General features: G+C 39.7%; 2 protein-coding genes across 2 annotated transcripts in view; one reads left to right on the top strand and one right to left on the bottom strand.

The window, feature by feature from the left end:
• Positions 1-1592: 1592 nt before the first annotated feature.
• LOC119427609 (ADP-ribosylation factor 6) lies at positions 1593-2527 on the bottom strand. Its single transcript, XM_037695243.1, has one exon. It carries the CDS (start codon positions 2151-2153, stop codon positions 1626-1628), a length of 528 nt encoding a protein of 175 aa, XP_037551171.1. The 5' UTR covers positions 2154-2527; the 3' UTR covers positions 1593-1625.
• Positions 2528-7919: 5392 nt separating this feature from the next.
• The window catches only part of aspg (asparaginase homolog (S. cerevisiae)), a 16344-nt gene continuing 9079 nt past the window's right edge, over positions 7920-15184 (top strand). Inside the window, exons 1-6 of the mRNA XM_037694532.1 lie at positions 7920-8184; positions 10361-10487; positions 10992-11027; positions 13996-14107; positions 14261-14386; positions 14460-14543. Coding sequence (XP_037550460.1) covers positions 7929-8184; positions 10361-10487; positions 10992-11027; positions 13996-14107; positions 14261-14386; positions 14460-14543 — 741 coding nt within the window. The 5' untranslated portion in view covers positions 7920-7928. The remainder of the gene's footprint in view (positions 8185-10360; positions 10488-10991; positions 11028-13995; positions 14108-14260; positions 14387-14459; positions 14544-15184) is intronic.

The following is a 15184-nucleotide window of genomic DNA, read 5'->3' as shown; positions in this document are numbered from 1 at the left end:
AAAGTGGAAAGTCAGAAAGTGGAAAGACATCTCTTTAGATTTACAAGAAGTCTAGTCTTTAAATGTTTAGTTGCTAAACATTTTAGTTGTAGATGTTTAATAAAAAGTGATGTAATTCACATCTAAATGGCAAACTATGCTCTGCAATAATGATTAGACCATCACTGGTCACATTTAGTTTCAGTGATTTAACGATCGTTTTTAAATCCAGTCCCAAAAAGACAAACTCAGGAAGTTACAAGTGGCAGCTTGGCTTTGACACAACTGTGGCTCAGAACCAACGTGTCACATTCAAAAGAAATTCACAATTCAGCTGGATATCTGCGCTGCCCTTTCCACTCTCATGTGGCGTTACTTTTGTTCCAAACAAGCCACTAGTTGGGACTTCCTGTTTAGCTTATTTTCCCTGTTCACAGGCACAGGGGGCCAAAGCCAGCGTGCAGCCTCAACGTGGAACATCAACAACGTCCCAAACAGAACTTTAAAACATTTACTCGTTTTTTAAATACGCAAATACCTAAAAAATAAAGCATATTCCTTCCAGTATTACTTCCATCTAACCATTATTAATTCCTAAAATAATAAAACAACAGACACAAAAGACTTAAAATCACTTTTTTAATAAGACAATACAATGACGTTGTTCTGTACATAGTTCCCCCAGTCAAAAAAGGAGGAGCTGCACACGGTGTCATTCAGCATCTCGCCAGTTAACAGCTTCCTCCGACTGCACCAACAGATGGACTCTGATGTAGGTAGGGGTGTATGTACTTATGTACTCATGCTACAGATATAGGCTATCATATAACGTCTCAATACTGAGACTAATCAACTGTGATTCCAGGCTGCGAGTTCTGAGCTGAATGACATTCATTTGGAAAGACTGAGCCAACTACCCATTACCCTTATTTTTAAAAAATGCATTTTGACAAGCATGTTTCAGAGTTACTGGTGGCCTCTTTGTTTAATACTCAGCACAATTAGATATCAAGACATGACACAAAAGGTCAATCAGTTAACTATATAGCCCACTTAGGGGACTGGAACAGGTAACAAAATGTTTTTTTTTCCTTTGATGTCTAATGAAAGTGAAATGTAGGTAATTCCCCCCCTTGCATATGACCCTGCTGCTTTCTTAACTCCAGAGAAGAAACATTTTTAGTCACAGTACTGTATTAACACAAGTTCCAAGTCCTTCAAGATGGCTACGTGACAATAAAGAGCTCACTGTTGGTGGGGGAAAAGTGACGCAAGTTGAAAAGACTTCTGAAAAAGCTTTAGTCTGTAAATTAAGATTTTAAAATTAGAAGGAAAAAAATAACAATATAAAACAGAAAAAATAGGCCAAAGTGGTGAATTCTGTAGCTTTTAAGCTCAGGGGGAAAAAAAATTAACTCAATGTTCAAGCAAGCCCCAACCATAACATGTGATACAGGCCTGCTACAGAGCAAGCAAACTTTAAGCCAGCAAACCTAAAGATAAATTAGTCATACGGGATGAACAAAGTAAGAAAAATAAATGCAGATCATCAACTTTTATTAACCATACTCATTTGAAGATGTTAATCGTTACTTGAGACTTTTTTTTTCCTGTAGTTTTGACCTAAAACAGTCAGCACTCAATCATTAAGATTTGTAATTTGAGGTTAGCCATGTCAAACCCTCATAAAGTCCATCCCCTGTGGTTGCGCAGGACGGCTGAACGTACCAATTCCTGTCTCGGATGCGGGTCAATCCGAGCTTCTCTTGGATTTCATGTGGCTTCATGGCATCCGGGAGGTCCTGCTTATTGGCGAATATCAAGATGATGGCATCCCTCATCTCCCGGTCGTTAATGATGCGGTGGAGTTCTTGTCTCGCTTCGTCAATGCGATCCCTGTCGGCGCAATCCACCACAAAAATTAAGCCCTGGGTGCCCGTGTAGTAGTGTCGCCACAGAGGGCGGATCTTATCCTGGCCTCCGACATCCCAGACGTTGAACTTGACGTTTTTGTAAGTGACCGTTTCCACGTTGAAGCCAACTGTAGGAATTGTGGTCACAGACTGTCCCAGTTTCAGTTTGTAAAGGATTGTCGTCTTTCCAGCGGCATCAAGTCCGAGCATCAATATTCTCATCTCTTTGTTGCCAAATATTTTTGAGAGCATTTTCCCCATTTTAAACTCTTGTGCATAAAAACTTTGTCCCAAAGGAAAAAGAAAACCTGATGCTTTGTTGCCGAGTATTCACCGTCAGTCAATGCAGCTTCGAGTTCAGTGCAGGCTCGCTGGTGAAACCATGACTCAGTAAAGAACTATTTAGGTGGAAAAACAAAAAGTCAAAAGCACAAACACATACTTAACCTAACAGGATTTTGGAGACTTTCCACTTTAAAGTGTGTCAGGAACCTGTTGAGTGCAGAAACATTTATGTTTGGATTTTATAGGCCTACAAAGCACATGACACAGTGGAGCTAAAAACTTGACAGCAGCTGTTGCAGGTTGCTCATTGTTCAACAAAACCCAAGCATAAAGAGTTGCAATAATTACCAACAGGGACACCTGAGACCTAGAAGGCGCACACAGTGAGTGAGTGTGAATAAAATCTTCAGAAATCCAAGATATTTGAGCTGAATTTCCTCTGGCGTTAGTGTGAGGCGCTCCTCCTCACCGCTGCCTGGGGAGAAAGAGCAGCTTTCTGCGGCTGCTTCAGAGAAGGTCGCGCCGGGCGAGCACACGGCTCTTCAAGGGACGACTTCCAAGGTGGAAACAATCCCGGTGACTCAGCGAAAAGAAAAAAAAAAGACCCACTCAGGAAACTCTGGCCGCACTGAAAAGAGATTTAGGGGGAGGGTCAGACATGAAAAATTAGCCAGCTACCGCTCGTGGTCTAAAGACGGTTAGACAGCTAGCTAAGCTAATGAGCTAACGATAGTTAGCTAAAGAAAACTAATCTAATCAAGACATAAAATACACGCGACGGTGACAAAAGGTCTAGCGGCGATTTGAACTAATTGGATGTTTAATTGTAATATACGTTATTTACCAGTTTTCTCTCCCTCCAGACTCGATAAATTCACTCAGCTCTTGTCTTCCTCCTTTCCTGGCCGCACTGCTGCTACACCGGAAAGGTGTGGAGCTGCATCAACAGCCACTTCCGCCTGTCTGCTTCATTCAGCCAATGTATAGTAGGGCATGCCGTTTATACATATAATCAAGCCACATCAATAGTTAAAACTGAAAGCTCTCAAAGGTTATTTATTATGTATTGTTTGTTTTTTATTTTGTTGTTTATTGTTTTTATTTTATTGTCTTTTTAGACATGTTAAATGGGATTTGTGTGTGTGCATGTATATGGGTATGTGTACATGGATAGGTGTGTGCACAATGGAATAAAATCATTGTTTTTACTATATTTTATTATTATTATATATTATTATTATTTTTTAATTATTATTAATAATAATAATTTTTAATTTTGTCAAAGCAGATGTATTTGCAGATGTGGGTTTGTTTTGCAAGGGGTTCTGTGTGTTCAAATGTGCATGTTTATGTGTTGGTATATACAGTATCTATGTAACGATGCACAGATTCATATTGGTGTTGATGTTGATACACCCTGTGCAGTGTGCACTGGTTTTGACATGTCTGGAATGAATAAACTAACTAAACACTAACTAAAAATTGTCTAGACTGGAAAGACAGACTATGTTGCACATATTCATAATTAAGTTCTTTTTAGACAAAAAGGCCATTTTGGATTTCCAGATATGCTTCTATTCACAATCCAAACCTTAGAAACATTGTACGCATTGTTCTTCTTTGAACAATATTTGAAACTCCCTCTTCCATTGGATTTTAACAACTAGTGTGTCTGCACAGGTGGCATTCGTGACTAGTAGCAACGAAATGATATGATAAAAATGACGTAATTTGTAATTGAATGAATGATGTTTGACACAACACTAGTGCTGTTTAGCTGTAATGTTCATTTTAATTTGGAAGAACCAGATTAAGACAGTCTGCTTTAAAGAGAATGCCCAATAGACCATCATCTGAACTCTAGCTGCTTCATCTTACTTTTTTTTTTTAATTTTATTTATTATATATATATGTGCTCTTTTGTATTTATTTATTAGATAATTCTTAGACTTCTTGATCTGGAACCTGAGTCCAAATTTTGTACCACAAACATGCAAATGTGTGCTGGTATGACAGTAAAAACATCCTTGAATCCTTGAATTATGTATCTGCAGCTTTCTACACTGGTACACTTTCATTTACAAATCCATCCTCAGCCTGCTGCCTCCTTATCTATGTTCTATGATGTTACAAAAATAGTGCAGTCACAACGTACAATGCCAGGATTTTATTTATTTCAGTGTCCACTCCCCTTAGTTCTCACAGAACTTGGAAAATGACTCTGGGGGAAAAAGGCCGCCTCCTATTCTTCTCCATCATCCTGGAACACAAAGCAACAAGATCAGAAACTGTCCAGTTTGATCCGTCTGGGACATAGACATAATGTTTTATGATTGATGTATTATTTCATGTAACTTTTGTGATTTCATGTTCTGATGCATGCTCAATAATCCAGGTAGATAAATCGAACAAGGTTGAGTCAGGTCCTCTGGACGGATTCTTCTTTGTTGAAACGTTTCGTCTTTTATCCAAAAGACCTTCAGTCTGAGGAGCTGCAGAAAACTCAGCCCCTTTGCATCGTGAATCAACCAGTTTGCTGGTGACACCCAAAACTACAAAGTAGTTGTTCACATGCAAAAGCCTAACAACTGGTCATTAGTGCCTGATGACCACTTGCTATTCACAGGGGGCTGGGTGATACTTGCAATAACAGAATTATAAGAGGGTGACAGTTGAAAGTGAAGCCCCCCGCCCCTGTTTAATGATGCATGGCGTCTCTTCACAAAGATGGCCTCCTTTACTCTTCTCTCAAAACAATGTTCCTCTCTATCAAGGATGTGAACATCTTCATTCCTGAAAGTGACCGCTGGCCTGGAGATGAGTGTACCGCAGAGTCCTGGCCTGATGATGTTGATCTTCTGTGCTGGTCCATCCTTTTGGCCAGTGGCTGTTTAATTTCCCCAATGTAAGACTGATCACAGCCCTGACACTGAACAGCATACACAATACATATCCCTTGTTTGCTTCGGGGGACTGGATCTTTGGGATGAACCAGTCTTTGCCGTAATGTACTTTTGGGTTTAAAAGCCACTGGGACGTTATGTTTAGAAAATGAACGTCTCAGTTTCTGTGAAACTCCCACAACATACAGAATGACCACTGGTCTGGGTCTGGGTTCCTCCTTTTCACCTGATGGTTGACTAGAGTCCTGTTTGGGTTTCTTCTCTGCTATCTGCTAAATGAGATTACAGTACCCGTTTAAATAAAAGTAAACAACTCTTATATGATAAATCAGCTTGCCAAACAGGTGTTTAGTCCCCCACAGATGGAATGGAGCAGCTGGGGGAAAGTGTACAAATCAAAAATACTGTAGCCATTGTAAAACAAACATTACACTGTCATAAAATAAAATGCAGAATTTTCATACGTGTTGTTATGAAAAGGTGACTGACTTATAAATAACATTTAAGGTTTAGGCGTAATAACAACAACAAAAAAAGGGTGGGGGAATTAGAATTTTGTTTCATTGTTTAGATCATTTTAAGTTATTTACATCAAAGTTATTTTTTTTTATTATTTTGTTTACAATAGCTTGGAAAAAGTTACGTTATGGAAACAAAATTGTTAAAGTCTCATTCTAAAAGTTTTTGATCTGATACGCGCTTGCTGTATAAATGAACATTAGCATTTAGCATCGCGACTATGCTCAGGTGTAAAGAGTAACATCGCCCCCGTGTGGCGGTGTTGTTGCATTGCAGGACAGGTGTTCTGTTTCATACAAAATTAAAACAAACATTTGTTTATACAGGTTAGTCTCACTGAGCCATGAGCACTCATTTACAAGAGACCTGTTTTAAACAAAGAACACAGATGAGGTACAGACAAGAATGGACAATCATATAAAAAGAATATAAAATGAAAAAGCAAATAGAAGAAATTATGTAAAAACGAAACAAAAAAACAGCTACATCATAAAGTGGTGTAAAATACTAAAAACAGGAACATGTCTGCCATGAACTTAGCAGTTGTTTAAAATCCATTAGAAAGGTCAAAGCTGACAACTTCAGATCTTTTTGCAAGGTGTTCCCGGATACAGGTAAGAGAAGAAGAAGGAGAGTCTGTGATTATTATCACTGTATGTCATACAATGGTGAAATTAGTTCTCTGCATTTAAACCATCACACCTGGATACACCCAGGTGGAGCAGTGGGCAGCTATGTAAGTGCCCAGGGAGCAATTAGAGATTAGGTGTCTTGTCTATGTGGAATGGCTCGGAGTCCAACTACAGCTTTCTGGTCCCGGGTCGGCTGCCCTGCCACTACCCCATCTCGGCCCCTCGAAGAAGAAGTAAGAGAAGAACATAAAACTGATTCTTTTAAGTTGGAGGTTCAACAGTCCAAACTCTGCATTTTAAATACAATTTAAAATAATAACTATCTTCATAGTGGTACCGCTTGTGTTGTAAAAACTGATTAAAAGTTTGAGTCATCTCTCATGTCCAAAACCAAGACACGTTGATAGGATACAAGTTTCTTTAAATCTCTAATAAAAATGTGCTCATTTTATGTCTGATTAATATATCTTTCTCCTCATCACCAGTTTGGATTGTCGACTATCTGTTTGTAACATCTCTCCATCCTCGCTGCTCCTTCTTGCTTTGATTTATTTATGCTTACATTTAACTTTAATTGTTTGAACACAACAATAAGATTTTTAAATTGGTGACACTTTTTGCACTGAGCATTCAATTTCTAGTTTGCTTATTACACATCATGCATTTCAAACTGTATGTCATTTTTGGTCCTTTTTTTTTACAAAATAAAACATAGAATTGTCTTTTTTAGAATAAGTTTTGGGGGGAGTGATGGCGCAGAGGCTAGAGAGGGTGGGCTTGTGATCGGATGGTCGCTGACCTACTCCCCGGCTCGACTCCCTGGACTGACATCACGAGCAAGGCCCCCAACCCCAGCCGTCCTCCGGGCACCCCAGATGGCAGCCCCCCATCTCACATGCATGCCCATATGGGCAATGGGAAAATGCATAGAATTACTTTCCCCATTGGGGATTAAAAGAGTAAAAAGAAACAAACAATTTTTTTACATTCATTCAAGCTTTATTTATAAAGATTAGTCTCAATGAGTCACGAGGACTCATTTTCAAGAGAGACTTGTTTTAGACAAACTACAGATAAGGTACACACAACATAAACAGCCATAAAATGTATATACAATAAAAAAGTAAATTAAAAAGTAGTGATATAAAACAAAATAAAATAAAATAGAACATATTTGCATTGATTTATTGAACTTAACAATTGTTTAAAATCTCTTGGAGTGATCAAAGGGATCTCTCCATTTCGGATCTTTTCCATCTGGTACATCTTCCAAAACTGTAATTAAATTATAGTAAATACTGCATTTGTGTACAAGTACATATAGTAAATACTGTTGCGTGCGGTGTTCAAATGTTAAAATCAAGGTAAAAATGACATAAAAAAAAAAATCAAAATCAGCCGCCTAAAATAAATCTGTTGTAAACAGAACGGGTGGCCACGCCCATGTCCGTGACGTCAGAGCGGAAGCTGTCCATACTAGCAGTGTACAGGAAGTTGTCTTCAAATAAAGTTACCAAATGAAAATATATTTAAATTATGCATTTAGCTTCTGTTTGATACGCAAGTGTGTTAATACATCATGTGTTTTGCTGATTTTTTTCAACCAGGATAAACGTTTTAAGTGAAGTGACGGCGGCGGCGTTTCATCTTTCGACTAACGGTCTGATTAAAGCGGCAGCGCCACTTTGAGGCGCGTCATGGCGGACTTCAGCAGCAACGGTCCGACATCCCTGGTATCCCTCGGCCGGGCGCTCTCTCAGCCTTCTCTCAACCTCCTGGAAACAAACGACACGTCTCCGACAACCTCTCAGCTACATCCATGCCGGAGGAGAAAGCTGTCGAGCTGCAGCTCGCTCGAGAACGGCGACCCGGTTCCGTCGCCGGTGGCGGACGAGTCTCGTGTCCTGGTCATCAACACCGGCGGGACCATCGGCATGACGCTGCATGATAACGGTAAGAAGCCGAAACGAGGAGGAAAGGGCAGTTTTCGCTGGTTCGACGCTTGTTTTTGCCACGTCTCTGTCAAAACACGAGGCTCGGATTAAAATCCTGCGTGACAACAACCGGCACGTGCGTCCGAAAATAGTCTGGGACCATCTCACAGCTGAGACTCGATCTCAACTGTAGTACACCCGAGAACACCCGTCTTCTAAATCCAACAAACCTTCACATGTTTTAATATTTATTCTTGTTAAAGATTCAATTGAAGTGTTTGCCTTTCAACCCAGTTACTCCGAATGAGTAACCAGATGTTGACATGTGGCATTGCATAACGCATACAGATGTTTTAAAGCGTTTAAAAGCTCCCCGTTGTGCAAAATAGAACAAAGGTTAAAACTTCTGCACAGTAATGCATCTTTGAAGGCATGTTTCACCCTGACAAAGAGATGAACACAGCAAGATTTAAAATATACTAAAAACATAGTGAATTAAAGCTCAGTATCTATAAAATTGGCTGATTTGTAGCCATTGTGCTTTCTAAAGTTAGTCTTCTGCAGCTAACTTGAACTGAGTTGAAAAGTTCATCATTTGTAGAGGTCACCCTAATGATTACTCACTGAACGTCCCATTAAAATTCATTTGGTGATTCAGGAAATATTCTGCTAACAGAGACAACGTTGATTTCATTTGTCAATAGTAACAGTAACCTTGTGTAGTCGGTCAGCTCTCAGATATGAGTTGGGGATCAGTCTCAGCTACCACCACCAGATTTTAGCTCAGTTTTATTTGTAAAATGGACCAACTTATTGTCATTTTTGTGTTTGCTCAAATAGCCTTGCTGTGGTGGCCATATTGAATCAGGTTAAGCAGTTAATTAACAGTTAGGCAGTAGATTTGCTATTTATTTTTAATTTAACATTTATTTATACAGGTAGTCCCTCATTTTCAAGAGAGACCTGTTTGGGAGCAGATGGTGGGGGGTTAAGGGCCTTGCTCAAGGGCCCGGAGGGGGGCAAATGAGGGTGGGGGCAGGTCATTCATTCAACCTTTATTTACTTATTATTATACAGGCTGGTCTCATTGAGCCATGAGGACTCATTTACAAGAGAGACCTGTTCCAGACTGAACATATAAAGTACAGACAACAATAACAAACAACAGTAAAAATGCCGTTAAAATAAAAAGTGTTATAATAAATCAAGTTGCCGTAAAACACTTAAAACAAGAACATATTTGCTTGCGTGTTCCTGGTGCAAGGTGTTCCAGGTTGCAGGAGCCGAGTAGGAAAAGGCCTTTTTGTCAAGTTCAGTCTGCAGTGAGGGAACGCTGCAGGTAATGATGTCCTGAGGGTTCATGTTGTAACAAGAAGGCAGCAGACCAAGGAGGGATTCATAGATGAAATGAACCAGTGTGAGAGCCTACGTGTAGACAATGATGACCAGCTGACCAAGGAGTACAGGGTGCAGTGATGGGTGCGGTAGTTACAACCAGTTATGAATCTTACCGCGCCATGGTAGACAGCATCCAACATCTGCAAACAGCTGGCAGGGGCATTCATGTAACTAATGTCATCATAGTCAATGGATGGAAGGAAAGTAGCAGCTACAAGATGTTTTCTGGCGTTCAGAGTTCAGCAAGTTCTAGGACAATGAGGTGTGGGTGTTTCACCTTTCCCACCCACATTTTTGATGTCGTCGGTCTGGGGAGTCGAACCGGAGACCTTCTGATCACAGGCCCGTCTTCTCTAACTTTGCCTGATGTGATCACTTTCCAAAAAGCGCATTAAAAATCCATCCAGTGATTCATAATGGTACCAACAAACAAAACACACACACACACACACAGGCAGCCACAGGAAACAACAGGTGATTTAAAGCTTTTACACAGCACAGTATGTCTCTCAAAAGCCTTTTATCCATCTTTATGTTCCACGTCCTGTATAAAAATGTGCTGTTCTCGATTATTTAAGTGTTTAGCAACCTGTCCAGTATGGTGTCTTTTTTTTTTTTCATTTCAGTTGAACAAACTTGACTGGCATGTATTTATTGTGTCATTTCTTACATTTACCTCTAGGGTTCAGTGTGAGACTGATGGTGCTTCTTTATTGAGACTATGCCTGATCTCCTTTTAATGGTTATTAATGCAAAGAACAAGCCAGTAACTTTCATATCTCCATTGTGATCCACAGTTCTTGCCCCCAAAGCCAATGCTCTTGTGCAAAGCTTGCGCAAGCTGCCCATCCTCCATGATGAGCTGTACGCCCAGCAGACCTCCATGTACGAGTACTACGGCTCTATGAACTCCCTGGTCCTGCCGTAAGTGCTCAGTTACGCAGCTGTACCTTTTTATTTTCATACAGTAATGCCTAAACAGAACAAAGCTTTAAAGCTACATTTGACTGTATGTGTTTAATATAGTATTAAATTTACAACAACAACAAAAAACTATATTTCTCTGTTATATTCAAATTATTTGTAACTGTTGTCTGGTTTATATATTTTCCAAAAACATAATAATCTGGTACATAGAAGATCACCAAGTGAGCATCATGTGAGGTTGGTGGTAATATTTTCAACTTAATGGGATGTCGTTTTCATTTTCTTTCAACTAGATTTGCTGCATGCCCGGTGATGTCATCCACTGGACTTAATGAGCCAACTGTTTTCCTAACGAGTAGATTATTCCATCCGTTTTATTAAATGTAACTAACACTTTACGATGTCCCACCGCTCTAGATTGTAAATGGTTGAATGGAAACTACCTTGTGTCTTCCTTAAAGTTGTTTTAATGACCTCAAACTGCATTTGTCACTTGAACAGAAAGCCAACGCCCCACCCTGGTCTTCAGTTTCATGGGTGCTGTAAAACTGGTAGCATGGCGTGTGCCTTCACCTTGCCTGTAAATGCTTTCATGTCTACGGCCTCAAGAGGAAATGCATGCCAACGTGGCCTTTGGCAGTTGGATAAAATGTTTCTTGGAAGATTTTTTTTTTTTGTCTTCCTATTCCCGGCTTGCTGATGCGTACTCGTCCCACCCAGCAGGCCAGCTGCTACACAATTTTATTTGGTTGTAGTGTGTGCAGTGTATGTTTGAACGCAGCTTTTGTTGTCTCGTGCGTGTGTGGCAATTGACAAAGTACGCCGACTGCACAGTTTGTACTATTAACTTCTGCGAGGAGCCAGTTGAAGGGGTGACAATACCAAAAGAAAAGTAGAGGTGTACCTGCTGATCAGCTGACTGAATCATAAGGCACATTGCTGACTCGTTCTTTAATACAGAGCACTGGCCAGGCCCGAGCTTGCTAAGGTAATTAGAAGGCAGGGACATCTGTGTTGTTCCTTTGGTGCAGTCAAACATCATGTCCTGCAATGAAGATGGCTTTCATCGCACTTTCATTAGCAGACTTAAAAAAAAAGACATTGATTACATTAATATGCTAACTTTTAAAAGAAAAATGTTATTTATACTTTTCAGGGAAAATATTATAATTTCAACTCAAATGTGCTGAGGTGTTATGCTGTTTCTGCAGTGGACTATCAAACACCTTACAGTAAACGTTTTGCTCAAAATTTCAATCATTATTATTAATTAATTAATTAAATCTAGCTCATAGTAATGTGTAGGAATGATAACATGTAAATAATAGCTACAACAAACAATTAAAATAAATAAATAATTTGTTTAAATGTCAATGTACTTGTCAATTTTTAAACGAAAAGAATTGAAAAACATTAAACCAGTTGTCCTGATTTTTAAAGACTGGATTCGCCTTTGACCCTTGAAAAAAATCAATCAATTTCCAGTTGACATTAGTATTTTTTTTTTCTTCTTTCGGCTGCTCCCTTCTTCAGGGGTCACCACATCGAACTAACTCGCACGAAGACTTGGCTTTTGTTTTGACGCCGGATGTCCTTCCTGACGCAACCACAGACCACCGAGCTACCACAGCCCTCTGTGTGGAGCAGAGAGCTGCTATCTAGAGCGCCCGGGGGAGCAGATGGTGGGGGTTAAGGGCCTTGCTCAAGGGCCCAGAGTGGAGCAAATGAGGGTGGAGACAGGTGTGGGTGTTTCACCTTTCCCACCCACATTTTGATGTCGTCCGTCTGGGGAGTTGAACCGTCGACCTTCCGATCACAGGCCCACCTTCTCTAACCTTTGCACCACCACTCGCCCAGTTGGTATTAGTAAATGTTTATAATTTATTTTAAATAGTTTTTTAGATATAGAACTTTAAAGCTGTAATTTAAACATATTTTCCATGTATCTTTTGGAGCTATTTAAGTAAATGTAATTTAATTGAACTGAATTGTGTTTTTGTAATTGCCACTGTAGGCCTTTATAGGTAGACCTCAGAGAGGAACCCGGAAGTTGACGCTGAACCAGGACCAGTTTCACAATTGGCTGGTTTCAGTTTTAAATCTGTTTCACGTTAACAAACAGCATATTGACCTTGTTAAAAAAATATATAAACACGCCTCAGATAGCGTCTTTCAGGTGTTGACACATTTTTTTACCTTAATGCTGTATATTCAGATATTCTTTTTATAAACATGTTTCGCTGTAATTAGTTATTTCATGGTTTAAAAACAGTTTTGTGAAACACCATGACTGTGTGGAGAGGAGTTGGCAGGTCTTAAAGCTCCACATCATTAGTGGTCCCAAAATGGCAGCTTCTGTCAAATGTTTCCTGCTGGTTCCTGCTGGATAATATGTTTGTGGTGTTTACTTACTCTTGTCTTTATAAATGATTTAGAACAAATATGTGCGTTGTGTGGGCATACTGTTGATGTAAATACTAAGCCTGTGTCTTATTTCTGAACAGGGAATTCATTTATTGATTTATTGAAAAGTTTTTCCCATAAGATGGTAATGCTCTCAACACCCAGTCGTATTCTCGCACACACACACACACCCCTACTATTGTTATACTATTAGGCGATTTAGTGTTAGTATGGTAATTTGTCTTAGGGTTGGTGGACCTAAGGGCACACGGGCAGAAAGATGAATACTTGGTGATTTGAAGTGTGGTACTTTAGCTCTAATATTAGCAACAACAGATGTTCCAGTGTTGTATTTGGACTGGCGGCTAATTCGTTGAGTGTCTGTAGGACCCCCTGGTGAGATGGGCTGGGGCATCGCCTGCTCATCCCCCTGCTGTTCCTTTCAGCTCCTATGTTTCATGGCCCCATGATAATGTGGTGGTGGAGGTTCCACCCTGTTTATATATATATATATATAAAAAGATTAGAAAAAGAATTTTTCCATCCTCTGAGCCCGTCACGCTGCCTTACAGGTAGAGCTTTGGGTCACCTGAGTTGAAGTCATTGTTCTCACTCGTATTTGGAAAAATGGACACACACGGGCCTTTTCTTTAATATGAGACGAGTCACCAGAACCACGAGCGGCCTGTATTTGCAGAGCCCAGTGGTATAGCTCAATACAATAGCGTGCTCTGTATCTGCACCCGCATGACATGTCTCGCTTTTTCCACCTCAAATTCTTTGTGCGTGTGTAGAAACAGGTTCTGGCAGCTTGCTGTTGAGACAGAAGGCCCAGTTCAGTACGCTTTACCTCACTTCACAAGCTCAATGTTTTTATCATGGCTTTAGGCTTCTTTATACTCACCTCCTTGCTTTTTCAGAGCTTTAGTTATTTTCTGAATGAGTAGAACAAACATAATCATGTGACATGTAACGTTTGCAGTGAATTCAGTTGCAATCACTAACCTGACTAATAAATGTACTTTAGCTGTTTGTTCTCTCAAATATTACTTTTAACAATGTTAACGTTGTGAACTCATCAGCTCTCTGCCGTCTCTTGCAGTTTGAATAAATTAAATAAGAGGATAGTCTACACCATCCTGGAGTACAGTCCTTTGCTGGACTCCTCCAATATGACCACAGACGACTGGGGCAGAGTTGGAAAAGACATCGAGGTACTGGTTTCTGAATTTATTTCATTATTAGATTTTTTTTAATTGTCTATTTTAAAACAAAACACACACTACGTCTTCTTAATGTGCATCTTTAAAGAAATGAATTACATGTATACAGTAAATGATGCTCGTTATGTGCTCTGTTTCCTCCAGAAAAACTATGAAAACTATGATGGTTTTGTGATCCTCCACGGCACCGACACTATGGCTTATACTGCATCTGCCTTGTCCTTCATGTGCGAGAATCTGGGAAAACCGATCGTTCTCACCGGCTCCCAGGTAGGAGCTGTTCTTTCAGCGAGGCAAACGTACAGTTCCTGCAGAATCTGAAGTGTCGATGTTCTGGATTAAGGTGCCCATCTATGAGTTGAGGAATGACGGCAGAGACAACCTGCTAGGGGCGCTGCTAATTGCTGGCCAGTTTGTCATTCCTGAGGTAAGAGAACTTTAATATATATGTTTTTAATCAGACTAAATAAGGAACTGTACAAGCTGCTGCAACTCTGCTGAGAAGACACAACTTCTTCATCAAAGACAAGCGGGAAACGGTTGAGAGAATGCTTTTTATTGACCTCCCAGCGTTTCGCAACACTAAACGATACAGAACAGGAATGACGCTGAAGTCTCTGCACGGTTCATTCACCACAAACGACCAGTAAGAGTGATGCCTGTCTGGAAAGTGCATCTCAACCACGGCAGCTCAAACCTAATTTTATTCATTCGAATTCAAGTTGTATTTAAATAAAGACACGTGCGAATAAAAACTTGTTTTTTCATTTATAAACAGTACAGTCTTAATCTTATTTTAAGTTTATGTATCTTAAAATAACTATGTTTTGCACCAATATTTAAGTTAAAAGCTTTTTTCCCCACCTGCATGCATAATTATAATTATGCAACAATGCTAATTTTGTTTAGCTATATTGTACAGTAGTTCCTTGTTTATCGTGCGAGATCCGTACTCTGAAGACCCGCAATAAGTGAAAAACCACGAAGTAAGAATAGTAGTACAAGTAGTAAGTAGTAGTTTATTTTATCTATCTATCTATCTATCTATCTATCTATCTATCTATCTAT

This window comes from Nematolebias whitei, chromosome 21, assembly GCF_014905685.2.
Source record: "Nematolebias whitei isolate Nwh7 chromosome 21, NemWhi1, whole genome shotgun sequence".
Taxonomy (NCBI): domain Eukaryota; kingdom Metazoa; phylum Chordata; class Actinopteri; order Cyprinodontiformes; family Rivulidae; genus Nematolebias; species Nematolebias whitei.
Note: the sequence above shows the minus strand (reverse complement) of the source record. Positions and strands in the feature narration are given on the sequence as shown.